Genomic DNA, 20,474 nt, shown 5'->3' with positions numbered 1-20,474 from the left:
TTTCAAAAACAAACATGTTCACTGCTTTATCTCACTGTTAGATAACCGCGTCACTCTTCCACATAACACATTTTTTAACAAATCCTGTGTGCTGTGATTCAAAAATCGCTGGTTTTCTGTATGGACTTTGGTGTGGGAGAGTAAGGGGTTTATAAAGCTCTGTTAAACTTGGCTAGGAAAACATGTTTATTTTAAAGATTTAGGATTTAGAATAGGGAGACAGACAACATGTTTTAAATTGTTTTTATTACATGAATATATAATCAAAATAACATTCTTATATCGACATAAAAAAACAACTTAAACATGAAATAACCACAAAATACAAAGTGCAATTAAAAAATATGATATATGCAAACATGCATGTATAGTATACAATGGGTTCACTGACTCTACTTCAGGGTGAACGTCCTCAAAGAGTCACTTCACTTACTCATTCACAAGGTGATATGATGACTGTGTACAGAGCTAATATTACTTAAAGGGCTTTACTTAATACTTTCTTATTACTTAATATTACTTACGAGCTTAACAAGGAAAACGTCACAGGAAAATAGCTTTATTGACCATTATGATGAGTAATTATGTTTGTTTATTAAAAAAAAAATCCTTCTTTTTATGTGTGAACACATTTTCGAGGTCACAGTGCTTGGCTGTTGCCAACACGCTGCTGTAGCACAGCTGAGGTACACATACGGCTCATCCACCAGCTTCTGCTTCTTCTTCTTCTTCTTCTTGCTCCTGGCTGAGCAGATGCACCAGCAAGTTTTTGGTCAAACTTCAGGTTCAGGCTCTAGAACTCAACTATTCTCTCCCATACTGAGCTGAAAACTATACGAGTAAAGCTGCGGTAGGCAGGATGTTTTGAATGTTTATTTTGTTGTGTTTAATTATTTAGGGACAGGCTTGAGTATTTGATTATTCTCTTGTTAATATAAAAACAAAACAAATGTATTTATCAATGATTGCATCTATTAGCACAAGGTGGCAGCAGCAAGCATTTAGTCAGTGGACTTTAGTCATTAGTGGTGACATTTACAAGGTGTCTTGAATGCATCTTAAAGCTGCTACTCTATGTTCAACACCCTGTAGGTCAAAGGTCTCAAACTCATGGTCTTGTGAGCAAATGAAGCCGTTAAAACAAAGAAATTATGTAAAATATCTCCACAAATGTTGTTATTCCTATACTATGATGGAATATTGTGATAAAATTTGGACTTTTAGACTTTCCTTAGTGCTCATGTGCTGGAGTTTAGAATAGTTCCGTAGCTCTCGCTCGATGACAAGACATACTAATTTCATACGTGAAAGATTATGCGAGGCCTGTGCCGTATTGCGTTGTTTTCGCGTAAATTGGTTAGAAAGTCTTAGCAGCTCGCAGAACACGGGAGCCGCTGCTCACTTTTGTAAGTTTTTTAACTTTGGTTGTCTCAAATTTAAAGTTACTGATGGAGGCAGCAGTGGATCAAAAACAAGCAGTTTACAGGGTGACACAAACTTCGGGACACAGTGGAAATGATATTGTAGAATCGGTTCAGAATTGGCCAAAGCTGAAGAAGAAGAGAAGGCCTTAAAGTTTTATTTTGCAGGGTAACAAAAGCTGGGTTTCTACCGAGTGGAACGGTTCAGTTTGATACAGTACGGTACGTATTATTTTGTGTTTCCATTAGGAATAGTACCAAACTAACCAGCCCCTACCAATCCATTCAGAGTAAAATGGTATGGTCTAGTTCAACCCACCACAGTCAGTTAATCGGCAGTCTATTCTCATACAAAGCTTAACGTCTATGTTGAGACAAATGGCCACAAACCGTCTGCCAAAAGTCTTTAGTTTGGGGGAACCTCGTACAGTTATTTAGAGGAGCAGCTATGAGAAGCATTCAAGGAACCCCAAAATTTCACTTCCATACACCACAGACAAAGACCCTTGCTGATTGGTCAGTTCTGAGTGTTTTTGACTTTGTCATGAATATCTTTAGTGCACATTTATCTGGAATATAAAGTGATACATTTCCTAGACCAGAGACAATCGCTCAATTTTTGAAATGCTCCACCGACACTGACACATAATAATGCGTTTATTGTCTGACTCGTTGTTTTAGGTTCTGTTGCAGCTCATTGTGACAGCCACGAGGAGTGCTCGCTCTCTCATAGGCCAGATTTCTAGATCACTTGTGCTGAAAGGGTGCATCCCACCTACTGCAGCTTTAGGTCAAGGTTTAGACAGCCCCCCAATTTTTAGTATTTAGACCATCCCTTCCACAGAGTGATGTCTTTTGCCTTTCATTGCCATTCCAGCCTCAAAGATGGCCAACTGGAGAGCGGCTCCAGCTGGCAACTTGGCAAAACCTTCCTCCGAGATGTGGTTTATCTTCACGTAACCCCCAGGTCTGTGCAGTGCCACCCCATGCAGGTGGGAGAAGAGCAGCGGCAAGTCACTTGTTAATGTGTAGTGAGAAACCAGCCTCAGCTCGGTGGGGATGTCCGTTTCCTCAGAGTACTCAAAAATGGCCGCCATGTACTTGGACAGGTCCTGGCCGCTGGCCTTGGCTCGGCCCACCTCCTCTCCAATAAGCTGGACGGCAGTGTCTGAGCTGAAGGCGTTGGACGTAAAGTTCAGCCACCTGCCTTCCTCCACATTTCCTTCATCACCTTCTGGCTCTGCAGGTAGGTGTTTTTGGTTGAGGCCTCGAGAGCAGACCACCAAGACAAAGTCGCTGTCGCGGATCTGCCGGCAGTGCCAGGCCATGCTGCCCTCCTGAGCCATGCTCAGAGATTCCCACATGTCCAGACACACCTGGACACACAGAAAAATACAACAGTTTTGCACAAATAACCATTGTAAATTCAGCATATGAAGCCCTTTAAAGTGATAGTTCCGGTTTTTCTGAAGTGAGGTTGTATGAGCCACTGAGGCGAGGTAAACCGCTCCCTGTTCCCTGCGCTGTGGAGAAAATGTGTGGACGCAAGAGCTGCTGGTCTGCTGCTGCCTCAAATGATAAATATGTGTCACTGAGGTAAATCCAAACAAAGGATTTGAAAGTTACAAAATAACACATTGGAATTTAGTGACGGAGGCAGCAGAGGATCAACAACTCCTGTGTACTGTGATGTCAAATCACGGATTTTCTCTATGGACATCGGTGTGGGTTTAAAACACGACACAAACTTCAGTTTCCAGTCAGAAAAATCAGCCTAATGGTGAGATAAAAACAACAAACAAGCTTGTTCTGGCTCCGGTGCGCAGCGAACAGTCAGTGCTGTGGTCAGACCTTATATTAAAATCCGTCCTGAGTTATTCGATATGGTATCTGCCATAGCAAAGCAGATATCAGTCGACCTCTCGTTAACACCAGGTTTCATTTTGTCAGAGCCTCATACAACCACACAATAAAAACCCTGAAATTTGCCTTTATTTTTATATGTATTTATATGTATATGTATATATAATATATATATATACATACATACACATACAGTATATATGTATAGTCCCATCTGCTACCTTAGTGGCCATGTGCTGCTGTATGAAAGCTCCCAATCGCATGACAGCTTTGACATGAGCGGCACCGTCGTTGCTGCTGTAGCAAATCAGAAGACGGGGCGGAGTCAGTCTGCTTCTGGGTAACGACACCACTTCCTCCTGACACATGCTGTCTTCATACTGCTTGATAATATCTGATGGATGTCAAGGACAGGAACCTGGTGTCATTTCACAAGCCAATGGCGACCACAAGAAAATCCTGAAATGCTGATGGAAAGTAGATTTATTTGCACCTGGTTTTATGTCCAGCTTCTTCATTTGTTGCTTGGATCGTCTCCAGGTAAGAGCAGCCAGTACGATCACCAGTATGACTCCCACAGTCAGGCAAAGAGGGAGCACCAGAGCCAAAGAGGGAGTGACGCTGAGCGGCGGGTCTGTGGAGTTACCGAGACATGATGAATCACCACGATGGCACACACACACACCATAAAGAAAAACTTCATTTATTTACTACTGAGTGGCCAGTACCTTTGTGAATCCTCATGACATGAACACTAAACGCTCGTCTGACTGCGTCCACCTCGTTCGCCGCAATCTGTGACACAGAAAGGTTGAGGTTTGTAAATTAACTTTTAAATAATCGACAAAGGAAAAGATTGTATCGTGAAAGTTCTGGTTCTCTGGTTCTCGTCAAATTGTTTAAACAGTTTTTGAAGGGGCAGAAGCAGCTCTTTTAGCATTTTGGGCATTATGCCTCTGGACAGGAGAGTAAATGTGATAGGTGGGAGGAGAGAGGGGGGGAGACATGCAGCAAAGGCACTCGTGTCTGTCGCATCTCTATCGATATCTCTTACATTTCTTATATATATATATATATATATATATATATATATCAGTATATATATATATCGTATATATATATATACTGTATATATATATATATAAGATTTATTTTTACCTCACAGGTGTAATTGGTTCCCTCTTGCAGGTCCGTCAGCTGGTACGTGTGGTGGGTTTTGTTTTTGGTGGGCGTCTAAGGACGATGAGTGGATGGTAAACAAATCAAACATATTTGTGATAGCACTGATGATTAGACTGAGTGAAAGGAAGCTGACGCCACTCACAGGCACGATGTCAGTGTATTTCTTCATTCCATTTGCATAGCAAAGAGAGAAGTAGCTGGCGATGCCCAGATCTGGCGGTGCCAGGTTAAAGGTCACCGTGATGGCAGTCCCTTCCTGCTGTACCACAATATGTTCAGGATACCAGTCTGGAACAGGACCATGAAGTAAATATCAACAGTGATGTCAGGCTGATCATGGAAGCAGTGGTGAAGATTAAGACGTTTAAGAAGTAAATAAAAAAGTCAATTTCTCTCACCCTTTTTACACTTTTCAAGACCGTTCTTCTCCGCACAAGCTGCAAAACCACAAATACAACATGTTACTGTATATTTATCATTAAGGTATGAAAACACATTTGTGTGTGTGTGTTGACAGGCGTCTTACAGCGCGTGGAGAAGATCTTGCTGTGGTAGAATTTGTCCCACTTCTCGGGAACTGGCAGAGCCATGACAGTCACGGCGAACTGGGAGCCGAGGGTGAGGCCGGTGAAAGGGTCCGACTTATACACCTGCAGAAAACAACATCATCATCATCATCATCATCATCATCATCCACAGCAGCAGCAGCAGGTTCATGACCTTTATTGTGTTTAAACAAACTGGAGCTCTTAATCTCGTCATAGGTAGTTAAAGGGATAGTACAGTGTTTTTTCACATGTGGATGTATGAGGCAACACTGGGAAAAACAAACTTTACAAAAGGCAAACAGCTTTTCTGTCCACACCAAAGTCCACAGAGAAAATCAGCATTTTTAGCTCATGGGGACACAGGAGCTGCCGGTCTACCGCTGCCTCGTGTGGTCACTTTGTGTCACTGAGGTAAATCTGAATGGAGACATTTCAACTTAGTGATGGAGGCAGCGGTGGATCAACAGCTCCTGTGTCTCTGTGATGTTAAAATTGCTAATTTTCTTGGTGTGGGAAAGTGAACTGTTTACTTAGACACCAACTAAGTTGTCACGACCCATGGATTAAACCCAGCGCTCTTGGTTTGAAAGGTTGTCTGGTTTCCAGTTTTATTTTAACTTAATGCTTAAAAATAAGATGATTCATTTAATCCCTCTGTTTAAACCTTCCACGTCCCTTTCGCGGAGATACGAGGACATACAGTAGCTTCACAGGTGGTAAAAATTCACAAATGCGACGACACAAAGAGAAAAAGGATAATAACGTGAATAAATAAACATTACATTGTAAATAGCTGTTACATTAAGCTGGTCAAATCTCTTGTTTGAGCAGTTATCGTTTTGTTGTTATTGTATATGAAAACACGTACGATACCTGAGCACTGTGAGTGAGCACGTAAGGTGTGTACTTGTACATACAGACAAACTCACACTATGGGATTTCTGTAAATAAAAGTCACGTAGGCCAAGAAACACTATTTTTCGTGTGTAAAAACCTGTGTTACATATGTGAACAATGTGCACCTGTAAAAGTATTTTGTACACAAAAGTGTAAAAACCTGGTAGAAACAGTTATTATGTGTCAAAGTTTTGTGGCTGTAACAATATCTTATACATTTGGCAAACTGTACACTCTCCCACACCAAATCCCATAGAGAAAACTAGCAATTTTAACATCACAGCACAGCAGTTGTTGATCCTCTGCTGCCTCCATCAGTGACTTCAAATGTCTTATTTTATGACTTTGGCGTTTGAAATCCTTGTTTCAGATTTACCTCAGTGACACAAAGTGACCACACGAGGCAGCAGTAGACCAGCAGCGCCTGTGTCCACATGAGCTAAAATCACTAATTTTCTCTATGGGGTTTAGTGTGGGAGAAAAGTGCCTAAAACTTAATTTTCCAGTCGGAAAAGCTGTTTGCCTTTTGTAAAGTTTCTATCGAAGGATGAGACTGAACTCAATCAGACAGATCAATCTGCTTCCTGCTGCTTTAAGCCGTCCCAGCTTGTTGTTTTTGTGGGTGTGCCCAGTGAAGGATTATAACATCATGTACGATACGCTCGTGTGCTAAAATGACTGACAGCATGTAAACTTCCTGCTGAGGACATGCTTTTTAGTTTGGGAATGAACGCAGATGCTGAGAGCCGGTGTGTCGTGACAAGACGGCTGCGGTAAAAAGAAAATAATTAAGAATCTGCCGTTGTTATTGTTCTACGTCATCTCAAGTCATTGTCTGCGACATTCCTGCGAATGTGTTCGTGTTGTCAGACAGCATACCAGACAGAAAAAGAAAAAAGAAGAAGAAGTAGAAGTAGCAGCAGAGATCAGAGGCAGCGCGCCTTTTTCTCCTTACCCGCTGTGCATGTGACGCAGACAGGGAGAGGTTGCGATGGAAGAGAAAGAGCTGACAGGTGAACGTCGACCCTCCCAGCGCCTGCAGCGACACCTGAAATCCTCGCAGGAAGGCGATTCCTGCAGCAAACGAAACAAAACGACAAGTTCACGTCAGTGTCACCAGCAATAACAACAACAACAACACCACCCGGCTTTCTGTCTGTGCATCACCAACATCTGAGTCCATGTTTACAAAAGGTTACGGTGTCATATCACATATCACCAGAGGTTTGAGGACACAGATCATTACAGAAAAAACAACAGAATAGGAGAGAGTTGAGCAAATGTGATTTTAAATGTGTTTTATACTGTTCACACATTTCAAATTTAACTCCAATGTGGTGTTCGTGTTTTTCAGTTTTTATTCATTTTGACTTCTACGAGAATAAAGTTGTAAATCTACGAGAATAAAGTCGTAAATTTACAACTTTATTACATTATATTATATTATATTATATTATAACAACAGGTTATTCTTGTAAATTAAGACTTTATTCTCGTTAATTTACGACTTTATTCTTTCATTTCATTTCTTTTTCTCAATGTGGCCCTTCAGGTGTTAAAGGGTTAACTTTGCTTTGTTCATTGTACCGTTTCAAACAGAAGTAGTAATAATAATAACCCCAGTACATTTCATTACATTTAACTAACAACAATATTTTTGTGTGAGTGAAACTATTCTCCCTTTGGTAACTCCGGCGTTCCAAAAGTTCTCACCGTGCAAGGTGAGTCATTTTGACCTTTGACCTATGATTTACTATCTGTGACGAGACAGTAAATCACGCTCACACCCAAACGCGACGTGGAAAATTAGACTGGAGGAGGAAACTCACGTCCGGTGTGATGAACGACATCTGCAAGACCCGGGCTGGAATCTCCACAAGCAAGAGTGTGTGTGTGGTGAAGAGTGTTGTGAAAACAGTGTGTGTGTGTGTGTGTGTGTGTGTGTGTGTGTACATACCATAGTAACTGGGCTTCCAGGAGACGACAACAGTGTCAGACGCTGGATTTGGCTCGTGGACAAAATCGATGGTCACGTCGGTCGGAGGATGAACATAGTGCTGACAAATCTGAGGGTTTTCTTCTCCCAGCAGCGCGAAACAAGGCCACGGGACACAACCTGAGGACACACACACACACACACACAGACACAGACACACACACTGTGTGTTAGACACCAGAGTTTTAGATTTACGTCACAATCACAATCAGAAAGACTTGATCCCCCGGGCCGGGAAATTGCTTTTCATGACAGCTTCTCTGACCAAGAACAGGAGATTTGCAGACTAATAATAACATACATATATGAAGACTGTGGTTCTCAAACTGTGGTGCGTGTACCACCAGTGGTACGCAAGTTTCCTCTGGTGGTCCTTGGAGCGAAAAATCAGAAATACTCTTAATACGATAATGTAGGGAGGAAGTGTCTTAGTCACAAATTGAAAGAATTACAACACAGAATATTTCATAGACGACACATATGTAAAGGTCTGGTCCAACAAAAATGGATCGACGAGAAAACGCCCAACTGTAACTCGGGATGGGGATCAGTATTGGTCAGTATCGGTGATATCGGTCCAATACTGATGAAAATCACTGGATCGGATATCGGGACAGATGAAAATGTAGAATGCGATATGGTCTGAAAATCCCTACATATCGCATGTTTTCACGATGCACGGACTGTAAAAATGTAAATAAAAAAAAAAAAAAATCAGCAAACGCATTTTAGCTGAGTCATGTTTGGAGCTGTTTTATTTTCTTCTCTTTTGGGGGAGAACAATATTTGTGACACAGCTGGGGAATGATGTCTTTGAAATGACTCGGTACAAATGTGTCGTTAACAGCTTTGTACGTTCCGAAATGGTCCGATCGGAATAATATCGATATCGGTAGATACTCTGGTTTTTATATATTGGACACAAAAAAGTGGTATCGTCTCATCCCCAACTATAACTGAGTGGTACAGTGAGGCTTCTCGCTCACTAATATGCTAAGCTAACATCAGGTCGCTAACCAAACATGACTTTACGATGGCGTTGATTGTCAGAGGGCGGCGGCGGCGGCGTTAAGCTCTCCACGACTTTGTTGATGTTTGATAAATACTTTGGTATGTCTATGTTTGGGTTTGTCGTCATGTGACATTACACACACGTGACTTTTTAAACATTTGTTTAAAGCTCCAGTGTGTAACAACACAACGAGTGTCTCTCACGTGTCTGGGTAAACTGTCACGTATCTCTACTTTACTTTATTATTTGTATTTCTAGCAACTTTGTACTTTGACTGCACTACATTTCCTCTAACGCTCTGCGTTACTCGTTAAAAATTAAAAGAAGAAGAGTTAGTATTATGGTCTGTATTTATTCTAGTCTTGATATGCTGCTTTAGACAGTTACAGTTTTCACTATTTTTTGTGTTTGAGTTTCATCGGTCGTTCATTTCCCAAACAGAAACTCTCTGCTAATATTAACACAGAATTATTATATTTATACAGAAAAGAAAACGACATGTTGTTATTGTATATATTATTATTTCTGTTATACGTTTTATCTTATGTTTTTCTGTATTTATACTATTTCAATTCTTATTTATCTGGCAGGTGATCAATTAAAATCCATCTTGTGGAATAGAAACCTATATTTAATCTCATGTATGTCTTCTGGGTTAGGGTTAGGGTTAATGAAGTGCTTCGAGAAGCTCATCAGGAACCACATCATGACATCAGAGTGGGCCCCCGCCTCTCCACAGCCATCAGCCTCAGCACTGGCTCACCACAGGGCTGTGTGCTGAGCCCCCTCCTTTACACACTCTACACCCACGACTGCACCCAGACCCACCACAGCAATACCATCATCAAGTTTGCTGACGACACCACAGTAGTGGGGCTCATCTCAGGGGAGGATGAGTCCGCCTACAGGGAGGAGGTGGAGCGACTGACAGCGTGGTGCCGCGACAACCTGCTCCTGAACACAACCAAGACCAAGGAGCTGGTTGTTGACTTCAGGAAAAAGAGACACAACATCCGGCCACTCCACACATCAATGGAGTCTGTGTGGACAGCGTCTCAGACTTCTGCTTCATGGAAGTTACCATCAGCGACGACCTGACCTGGGGGGAAGGCCCAGAAAAGACTCGACTTCCTGAGGGTTCTGAGGAAAAACAACATTGCGGAGAAACGTCTGGTGTCCTTCTACCGCAGCACTGTAGGGAGCATCCTGAGCTACTGCCTCTGTGCATGGTTCTCCAGCTGCACAGTAGCACAGAGGAGAGAGCTCCAGAGGGTCATACGCACGGCCCAGTGGATAGTCGGAGGCTGTCTCCTCCCACTGGAAGATCTGCACAACTCCCACTGCCTCAAGAGTGCTGCTAGGATCGTCCAAGATCCCTCTCACCGCGGACATGGACTGTTCGAACGTCTATCCTCAGGCAGACGTTTCCGATGCATAAGGTCACGCACAAACAGACTTAAAAACAGCTTTAAGTCTGCTTTAATACTGCTAAATAAACATGTGCAGTATTCTCTTTCATTCATTCATCCTTTTCATTCTTATAGCATAGTAGGTTATAGTATTGTATTTATATATATATTTCTTCTACATTTTATTTTTATATTTCTTTTACATTTTATTTTTACTTTTTCTTCTTTCTTATACATAATTCCATACCAGCACTGAATGTGAACACTTTCAAATTTCGTTGTGCAATGCAAGTTGGACTATGACAATAAAGTTTTCTGATTCTGATTCTTATGTCTTGTATCTTATCTCATATAGCTTGACTTTTATTATGTCTTTTTTATTTTATGTTATAGCTTGTCTTGTATATTTTCATGTTTATATCTTATGTATTTTATATCTTATCTCTCATATCTTGTTTTTCATACCTTATCTCACATTTATCTTATCTTATCTCTAACATTTTGTCTTTTCTACATTATTTCAATATTTTATATTTTATATCTAATCTATAATACCTAGTTTTTTATATATTATCTTAGTCTCATATCTAGCCTTTTATACAAAATATTATACATAATTATCTTTATATATCTAATAATTTTTATACATTATTTCATATATTTTACATCTTTAATATATCGTTCTCTCATACCTTATCTCATATATTGTATATTTCATACCTTATCTCTAATATCTCGTTTAAAAAAACAACCAAAAAACCTTATCTCGTATATTTCATAACTTATCTCGTATATTTCATACCTTTTCTCTAATATCTCATTTAAAAAAACAAAACAAAACCCTTCTCTTACATTTCATAACTTATCTCCAATGTCTTGTTATTTTAATACCTTATCTTTTATAACATACATTACATTGTATGTTTTATCTCATACTTTTTCATATCTTATGTCTTGTTTTCTCTGGTATATAGCTGGTGTATCTCTTATATATGATCTTTTACTGTTTTATCTTTCACCGTGTCTTTATGTCTTATGTTGTAAATCTTACCAGAAAATGGAGAACAAACAAACAAACAAACAAACAAACAAACAAAGGTTCCTGGGTTTGACCACAAACCCTCAGAAGAGAAGACTGGTCCACTCGTCCAGCTGAGAAACAAAGACAGAGCAGCTCGTTTCTTTGTCACTTACTTCCAAACCTTGGGATGGAGTTGAACCCAAGAGCCCCTCTGATGTCACTCCTGGTTATTCTGCAGTATTCACATCCTGCTCGTCCCTGCAGAGGAAAAAAAAACATTCAGATGTTCACAAGTTCACTTTCTGGTACGTCTTATTTTGCATTTTCAATAGGAATAGAACCAAAATAACCAGACACAACTGTTCCATTCTTTGGCACCCTTCTCTTTGGGTACCAGAGAAAAAATGGTATGGTCAGGGTGCAACTACCATTCCAAACTGTACCAAACCGAACCGTACCATGATGGAAACACGACTTAAAAACCACCAGGACAAGTCACACCTTAAAGAAAGATATTCATGCTTTAAGACCTGGTTTTAGGGTTAGGGAGTCACTTATTATGTCCATGAGCGTCCTGACTGGAATCACTTTTTACAAGAATTTGTATGTTCTTGTATTTGTTACCTATTTAGAACCTCTTCTGTCATAATCACTGACCTTGTCAGGACCAGTAGTCCTCGTGGAGACCAAAACCTGGTTCTAATGAGGCAGAACCCCATTTCTGAGGAATAGGATGACCCATTTAGGGCTAAGATTTGAATTAGGGTTGGGTTAAGGGTTAGGCATATTATGGAAAAGTGTCTTCTCAATGTTCTAAGGGCTTTATGAGGGTTAAGACTTGATTTTAGGTTTTAAAATTGGGCCTCGGTTAATGTTATGTTGGACCGTCAGCATGGAGTTGAACTCAGGACATCCTCCCTCCATCTGCTGCTGTGACACTCTGTTCTGAAAACCATCACACACTCCTCTTTAAACAAATGTTCTGTCATCAGTCTGTCCACACGTTACCAGAGAACATGTGCTTATTTGAAGTCATAAAAGAAGAGGCCAACTCTAGAAAGCAGCCAAGTATAGAACCAAAAACATCTGCGTGTACTTAAAGTCTCAAACAACCACAATAAATCGTAATGAAAAAACATAATTTACCTAAGTTTCTAAGAGTTTAATGGTGACATCGCAACTAATCAATGTTACTGTTGACGTGAATTACACTGATGCTTGTTTATTTCTAAAGGTGGAGCTGGAACATGAGCCAGAAGAACCATCAGCATGACACCACCGATCATTTGGACTCCATCAAATGTCTGTTACTACACGTCCCATGCTAAATTTGGATTAATTGCCTTTTCCTTTTATTGCGGCAGATTTGTGGAAGCAAAATGTAGACGTTTTACTGGAATGTGCGAGTGCTTTACAACATGGTGTGCTCTGATTTCATTGTTTGCCAATGTTTTTGTCACTTTCACTCCCAGTTTTTATTGATATCATTGTAAACCAGGCTCAAAAATCAAAGATTACTACGACAATTTTTTATAATACTTTAAAGGGGTTTTTCTCTGAAATGCAGCTGATTTGTGGAACATTCTTGAATTAAGTTGTGTTTGTTTTTTATTTGGGGACATTTGAGAAATTTTTAGCTACTATTTAACGACTAAAACTGTCTTTTATTTAATATTTTGGCATCTTTAGGACTAAGGACAAAGTCTCATTCTTACTTGGGCTGAACACTCTCTTTTTTTCTCGTTTTTTTCACTCATTATGACATAAATTCACGTTTACAAAATATAGGTTTTCGTGTGTGTATATTGTGCGTGAAAGTGTAATTACTGCTTCAGAGTGTGGACTTGTGTATTTCCATCACTCCACACTTATTCATTCTGTGTGTGTGTGTGTGTGTGTAGATGACTCACACAACGACAACCCTGAATCATACCAGGATTTAGTCGGTTGGGACAGCTCGAGGAGTCAGGTGACATCTTGTGACACTTACTGCCATCAATGTCAAATTATCAGGGTCAGGATTTTGGTTTTAACACAAAAACACACACCCTGTGTGTGTGTGTGTGTGTGGTTTGTACACATGTTGCAGTGCATGTGATTTATTGACTGACTTGACATCAAAAGCAAGGTGTAACGATCATTACATTATTACATTAGTACACGGCCTCATCTCATAAAACTGGAAATAAAATGCAGACAGGCCCCACCCTCACCTGCCTGGTCCATGGTCGTAAATTAGACATATAAAATATATAGATCAGAGAGCGAGAGAACATTAGTGTTGTTGAATAATTGGTTACTGAAACAAATACTGGTTGACCTCTAATTGTTACAAAAGGTGGAGTCACATAACACTTTCGTTCTATATTTTACCCAATCAACAGTGACAAGAGAGACAAATACAGTGATGAAGGTCTAAAATAATGCTCACAGGATATGAGTGTGAGTCGCACTGTGAAGCAGTTCACTGAGACCTCAGACAGGATCAGGCATGTGTACTTCTCATTAACATAACTCGTAGACTGTTTGTGATACCTAGAAAAATTCAAAAACTATGGACTGACGATCTGTGTTACGACCACGCCTTTCACCCTATGTCAGCTAAGATTGGCACAGCACCCCCCGTGTGACACTAATGTGGAGGGTTAAGAGGTAGAAAATGGTTTCTTGGGGTTCTTGGTTGGTTTGGTTGGGTTTCTTGGGTTTCTTGGTTGGTTTGGTTGGGTGCCTTGGGTATTTTGGTTGGTTTGGTTTGGTTGGGTTTGGTTTCTTGGTTTGGTTGGGTGCCTTGGGTTCCTTGGTTGGTTTGGTTGAGTTCCTTGGGTTTCTTGGTTGGTTTGGTTGAGTGCCTTGGGTTTCTTGGTTGGTTTGGTAGGGTTTCTTGGTTGGTTTGGTTGAGTTCCTTGGTTGGTTTGGTTCCTAAGTTAGTTTAGTTGGCTGTTTGGTTGGTTGATTGGTTTGATTGTCCCTCGTGTGCAGGATAAAACGGTAGACGATGGATGGAGGATGGATGGATACCGGAAAGCAGAGAAATCATCATCCCGCCCAATTACAGACGAGATAACTGCCAAATATGGAAAGTGAAAATTATCTTGTTAAAAGGGGCAGAAGCATTCACTCATTTAACATTTTTTTGGACAATTCTACAGCCATGAAATCAAAATAAATCCATGCTATACGTGATTATCATGATGGTCATAGGAAAGTCAAATGAGGGTAAAAATCCTGCATGGTTCCACTTTAAGCAACGTTGTGTTTCCAAACAGCTCTTAACTGAGACCAGATGAGGTTCAAAAGCATTGTTTCCTCTTTAGGCTAAACTCAGATTTACATTAGACTGAAGAGTGACAGCTTTAAGTGTCCAAGTCGTCCATTTTTATTTCAATCCCTCTCTCTTTCAGCTCTCTCTTCTTAAGATACAGTAGCAACTCGCCCTGCAGGTTTACAGACCATAACTGGACAAACAGGTGGAGAAAATGAGAGACAGAAAACACTCCACTTGCCTCAGGCATGAGAGAAAGGCTGTGTGTGGCTGTGTGTGTCTGTGTGTGTGTGTGTGTGTGTGTGTGTTCTTGTATTCATTTGCTTTGTGAGGTCCAAATAATTGAAGAAAAAAACGAACTTTCCTCACAACTTTAAGGGGCTTTTTTTCAGGGTTAAGACCTGGTTTTAGGGTAAGGGTTAAACTTAGGCACTATGTCATCACTAAGATATATGAACAAGTTTGTGTTTACAAAGTGTGAACCTAATTTAATGCCCCTGTTGGGATTAAGAGTAAAGTGTTAATTGTGGTCAAAGTTGGTGTTAATATGTTATAATTAAGGGTATGGATTAGACTGTACAGTTATTCCAGTCTCACATCCTTACAAGAATAGCAGCACAAACATCTGTGTGAGTGTGTGTGCGCGCTATACTTCAAAGGGCTTTTCGTGGGTTAAGACTTTGTTTTAGGCTCCAGATGTAGTTGGGTTAATGTTAAGGATTGGGATTAGGCGATTAGCTGTGATGGTGAAGGTTAGGTTAAAGGACTCAGAGGCAGTATTTCAGAAATCCTGGTCCTGTGGGACCCACTGCCCTGCATGTCTTAGACGTTTCCCTGCTCCAACACACCTGATTCAAATGAATGGGTCGTCATTGGCATGGGCTTTTGGCAGAGCTTGATGATGAGCTGACGATTTGGATCAGGTGTGCTGGAGCAGCCAAACATCCACAACAACATCATCATCCCTGAGGACCAGGACTGAGAAACACTGGGCTGGGAGATGTGTTACGTCAATGACGGTCCTCACTGGGACAGCTGTATAAGAATGCGAGTGTGTGTGTGTTCACATCGTGGTAGTTAAACTGTCAGGTGAAGTAACAGCAGTCACAAAGTCTCCGCAGCCTAAACACTTACTGGCACGCAAACGGATGATGAGGGAGCGCAATCAACATATCTTAGCGTGTGTGTCACAAACACTCACACACTTGCAATGCATGCTAGTTACTTACACACACGCACACGCACACACAACATCAATTTTTAATATTAAACTCTGTGGTGAGCCTTAGTGGCTCAGTCATCAATCACTCTGTCAAAGGGATCTGTGTTGTTACGACATGTGACAGCAAAAAAAAACAACCACTTCATTAAAAGGCTCGCCTCCATTTAATCCACCTCCACCATTTAATCTGCCTCTCATTCACCTGATTTAATCTACGTCTCGTTCACCTCATTTAATTTGCGTCTCATTCAACTCATTTAATCTGCCTCTCATTCAACTCATTAACTCTACATCCCATTCACCTCATTTAATCTGCGCCTCGTTCACCACATTTAATCTGCGTCTCATTCACCTCATTTAATCTGCGTCTCGTTCACCTAATTTAATCTACATCTTGTTCGCCTTATTTAATCTGCGCATTGTTCACCTCATTTAATCTACGCCTCGTTCACCACATTTAATCTGTGCCTCATTCACCTCATTTAATCTATGTCTCGTTTACCACATTTAATCTGCGTCTTGTTCACGTCATTTAATCTGTGTCTTGTTCACCACATTTAATCTGCACCTCGTTCATCTCATTTAATCTGCGCATCATTCACCTCATTTAATCTGCATCTCGTTCACCACATTTAATCTGCGCCTCATTCACCTCATTTAATCTGCGTCTCATTCACATTTAATTTGCGTCTCATTCACTTTATTTAATCTGCGCCTCGTTCACCACATTTAATCTGCGCCTCATTCACCTCATTTAATCTGCGTCTCATTCACATTTAATTTGCGTCTCATTCACTTTATTTAATCTGCGCCTCGTTCACCACATTTAATCTGCCTTTCGTTCACCTCATTTAATCTATGTCTCATTCATCTCATTAAATCACATAATCAGTGGTTTATACAGATAAATAAATAAATAAAAAGGTCCTCAGCTCCTCATTCTGTCCCAGTGGGAGCAAGTATCGCACTCCCCAAGATCCTGATCTTAACAGGACAGAACACTTCACAAAGACCTGAACTAAACCTTTAGGTACAACAGCTGACTCCCATGTTCCTGGTGATTCCTGTTTTGTCACCGTTAAAGTGTAAAAACACAACATGAGGACGCAGCTGATGTTACATAATATCATTATAAACAGATTTTCTGTATTTAAGCGACGAGATACCAGGTGTTATATACGTGTAATAACATAATATATGTGTAATGTGACTCAATTCGCTGTTTTTCAGCGTAAAAACCCGATCCTGGATGACAAGAGAATAACCATCACCTTGTATTCTATTCAAACAGCCTCCAGAACTTGTTCATTTACTTGCAGGGGCTCATTTTCTAATGTCGCTTAAGGCTCTGTGTGACAAAGACCAACGTGTTGTGTAATTAGTCTTTTAACATCCTAATGGTAAAGAAAGGAGGTTCCGCCTCATTAACACCAGCTTTTGGTCTCCATGAGGACTATACTGGGTCCGACAAAGTCAGTGTGTATGGCAGAAAAAGGTCCCAATGAGATATCAAATACGAGACTAAACACACACACACACAAGTTTGTGCAGCTGTCCTTCTTAGGACTCAGCAACAAGGCTATTATAGCTCACAAAAAATTGACAAAATAACAAAAACAACAAGGACAAAGTTTGTGCAAATACCATTGGTGCAAAATCGCTAAAATCGCCAAAAAGTGAATGTTTGTCTTCAACAAGAAAACTTTGAGAAAACTTCAGCTGACTGTTGTTGGTCTAGCTCCACCCATACTGGACCGTACCATTACTCGGTTGTTCTGGAATGTTGGGGCCGGTTATTTTGGTACTATTCCCAATGAAAACGCAAAAAATTATGTACCGTACCAAACCGTTCCAATCAGTGGAAATTTTTATTTTTATTTTCGAATTTTGTGGGGGGGTTTTTGCACTTGATCGGCCCCCTTCTGGCCAGATTGGACACTCGGTGGCCCCACAGGTCATTTTAGCGACAGTTTGAGACCCCTCCTGCCTTCAACGTTCCAGATCCATGTTCTGCAGACACTGAGAGATCAGAGCGATCTGCGAAAACCCTCGGGAGGCGGACATTTTCTTTCTTTTTTCTATCACATGTTGCGTAAAAAATGTCTCGGAGGCACTGTTTTTGTCTTTTTTGTCCTTTTCTCCTCAGTAACATCAAGTTTGTTCAAGTCTTAACTTAACGACCCTCTGGATTGACCCAGCTCCCCCCTGACATTCAGCCTCAGGGTTAGAAGCAACTCAAACAGCTGAAACAGGAGATTTAGATTTATCCCTTCCTTGTCATTTTTTCTTTCTCTTTTTTTTCTTTTTGGGTCAAAGTTGAGATGAAAAAAAAGCAAAGACCGAGGACAGATTTCCTCAGCATTTACGCCCAAAACTGCCCCAAAATAACGTCGGTGCAGCGACACGTGAAGCGCGTGTCACTTCAGTTAAGTTAAGTTCACCTCATCCTGGTGTGAGTATTAAATGTCAGACGCTGAGGTGTCAGTGAGCTCCTCCAGTGTACACAACGGCTAAGACACACAGTGTAAACAGAAGCTGCAAGTTTTCGCAGCGCAGCGAGCAGGAGATGTCCTCCTGGGTTAGAAAACAGATGAAAATAAACCCATTCAATTGTACTTGGCAGCTGCAAATGTCGATTCCTCTCACTGTGTGTGTGTTTGTTTGTTTGTATTTGTTTGTATTTGTTCATATTTGTATCACCGAGACCAAAACCTGGTCCCAAAGAGGCTTTTTTCAAGTCAACACAGTGTCCTCAGAAAAAGAGCTGCACAAACCTGTGTGTGTGTGTACAGTATATGTTTATCTGTGCTGTTGCCTTTGATGTGTGTGTATGTGTGTGTGAGATCGACCTCGCCTGACATTTCCCATGAGAACAAAACAAAATAGTTAAACATTGCAATCTTTGCACCTTTGGGCACAAATGTTCTGGTTTTCTACCCCAATTTTTGAAGCGTGCAGTGACAAAAAAACAAGTTATTGTTTGAAATGCTGACTCTGCACTCAACTATTAATGATATACACATTTAGAAAAAAAACAGATATATAAGTGTTGGTTCACCTGTCGGATGCAGTCCAGAGTGCAGTTCTGAGGCGCGATCCCAGCGGCCGTGACATCATCCTGAGCCCACGCTGGCCGACAGAGAGCCACGAGCTGCAACACAACAAGAGCTGCGGTCCACATGATGCCACAGCCAGCATGACACTGTCCCACTGAGAGCCCACACACACACACACACACACACACACACACACACTCTCAGAGAGAGAGAGAGAGAGACTCTCCCGAGGAGCAAGAGGAACAGCTACCACTCGGCGTGGAAAATGAATTCTGATGTCAAAGTGTCTGGGATACTGAGTGACATGAACCTGTGAGAGAGGGAGGCGAAGAGGGGAGTGGAGTCTCCAGGCTATGGGTGGAGGTGGAGGTGGAGGTGCAGCCCAGCCAGCTCGCTCTGCATGTTTTAACACTTATGCAGCAGCAAGAGATAGGCAGGTTTTGGCTCTCCCTGTGGAATTCATTATTTACAGCCAAGACAACACACACACACAGAGCCGGATTAAATAAATGGACTATACTAGGCAGACTGTATTTTTTGGGCTCCCCTCCATCGATGTTATTTAAGAATTGAAATCTGAAACTTACCAAAGTTACTAATAAAAGTTAATTCACATTTTACAGAGCGTAGTCTTTGGTTACGACTTGGTTCTTTGTATGCCAAAATAAGGCATGTGTCGTATAATAAACAGTCAATCAGACTATTTTTTGATTTTTATTACCATATGTATACGTTACTACAAGGCTCTATTAAATGCTATTAAATTATCCTTATCTTATGAGTGTCATTGTTAAGGCAGTAGTACCAGTAAATCACCAATAGGTGTCAGCATTGCTATGTAAACAGAGCAAATAAGATAAATGTTGTAAGCTATTGCATTTTGCAGAAAATCTTAATTAAATTGAATAGTTTAATAAGTAGTCAAATATACAAAGACCAATAACATTTGCAGTAAGAGAAACTGTGCTGTCGTGGTAAAGAGGTTTATTTTCATGGACAAGCATCACCTCTCTTCCATTTTCTGGTATTCAACACTCAGCAGCTCAGCTCCTGGTCTGGACTGTTCAGCAGTTTTCTCCACTGGAAAACTGCTAAAGGTCGAGGCGAGTCGAGGCTTCATCCTCCAAGTGTGCAGGTACAGAAGAAAAAAAATAAATAAATTTGGAAACAACATAATTAAATTCGCACTTTTTCCCCCTCAGAATTCTGATTTAAAAAAGGCAGAGAATCTGATAAAAAAAATGTTCTCCCAGAAGAGGTCTTAGAAAAAAGCAAAATTCTGATATTGACGTCAGAATTTGACTTTTTTTATTAAATCACTATTTTGTTGATTTTCTTAAAATTCGGACTTTTCTCAGAATTATAAAAAACACTTAAAATTAGTTTTATTTTGTCTTATAAGACTAAAAGTTTTAGACAAAAACACCAGTAAAAAGAAGAAGAAAAGAGGTCTGCTTACGCACATTCCAGTTGTAGTCGGAGGTTGGATTTCCCCAGTTCCTGGTCGGAAGTTTCAACAGCCACGCCTCCTTGAAGTTGGATTTCCACTTCTGAAAGTCGAAGCCCCCCCCCCCACATCAGAATC

At 40.7% G+C, this 20,474-nt stretch overlaps 1 protein-coding gene across 1 annotated transcript; it reads right to left on the bottom strand.

The window, feature by feature from the left end:
• Positions 1–229: 229 nt before the first annotated feature.
• On the bottom strand, positions 230–19,194 carry si:ch211-207e14.4 (interleukin-17 receptor D). Its single transcript, XM_058643747.1, has 12 exons — positions 18,892–19,194; positions 11,523–11,607; positions 7,869–8,027; positions 6,867–6,985; positions 4,993–5,116; positions 4,865–4,903; positions 4,609–4,754; positions 4,443–4,517; positions 4,013–4,079; positions 3,778–3,918; positions 3,506–3,678; positions 230–2,797 (listed from the first exon to the last, which is right to left on the bottom strand). Exons 1-12 carry the CDS (start codon positions 19,012–19,014, stop codon positions 2,246–2,248), a joined length of 1,803 nt encoding a protein of 600 aa, XP_058499730.1. The 5' UTR covers positions 19,015–19,194; the 3' UTR covers positions 230–2,245.
• Positions 19,195–20,474: the final 1,280 nt, after the last annotated feature.

The sequence above is a fragment of the Solea solea genome, chromosome 11, assembly GCF_958295425.1.
Source record: "Solea solea chromosome 11, fSolSol10.1, whole genome shotgun sequence".
NCBI classification, from domain to species: Eukaryota; Metazoa; Chordata; class Actinopteri; order Pleuronectiformes; family Soleidae; genus Solea; species Solea solea.
Note: the sequence above shows the minus strand (reverse complement) of the source record. Positions and strands in the feature narration are given on the sequence as shown.

Excerpts from the sequence above, each read along its gene's own strand:
- si:ch211-207e14.4 (XM_058643747.1), bottom strand. The coding sequence starts at position 19,014 with ATGTGGACCGCAGCTCTTGTTGTGTTGCAGCTCGTGGCTCTCTGTCGG. Across the intron at positions 4,904-4,992 it reads CAAGATCTTCTCCACGCGCT|CTTGTGCGGAGAAGAACGGT; the intron begins GTAAGACGCCTG and ends GTGGTTTTGCAG. Across the intron at positions 4,755-4,864 it reads TCTTGAAAAGTGTAAAAAGG|ACTGGTATCCTGAACATATT; the intron begins GTGAGAGAAATT and ends GTCCTGTTCCAG.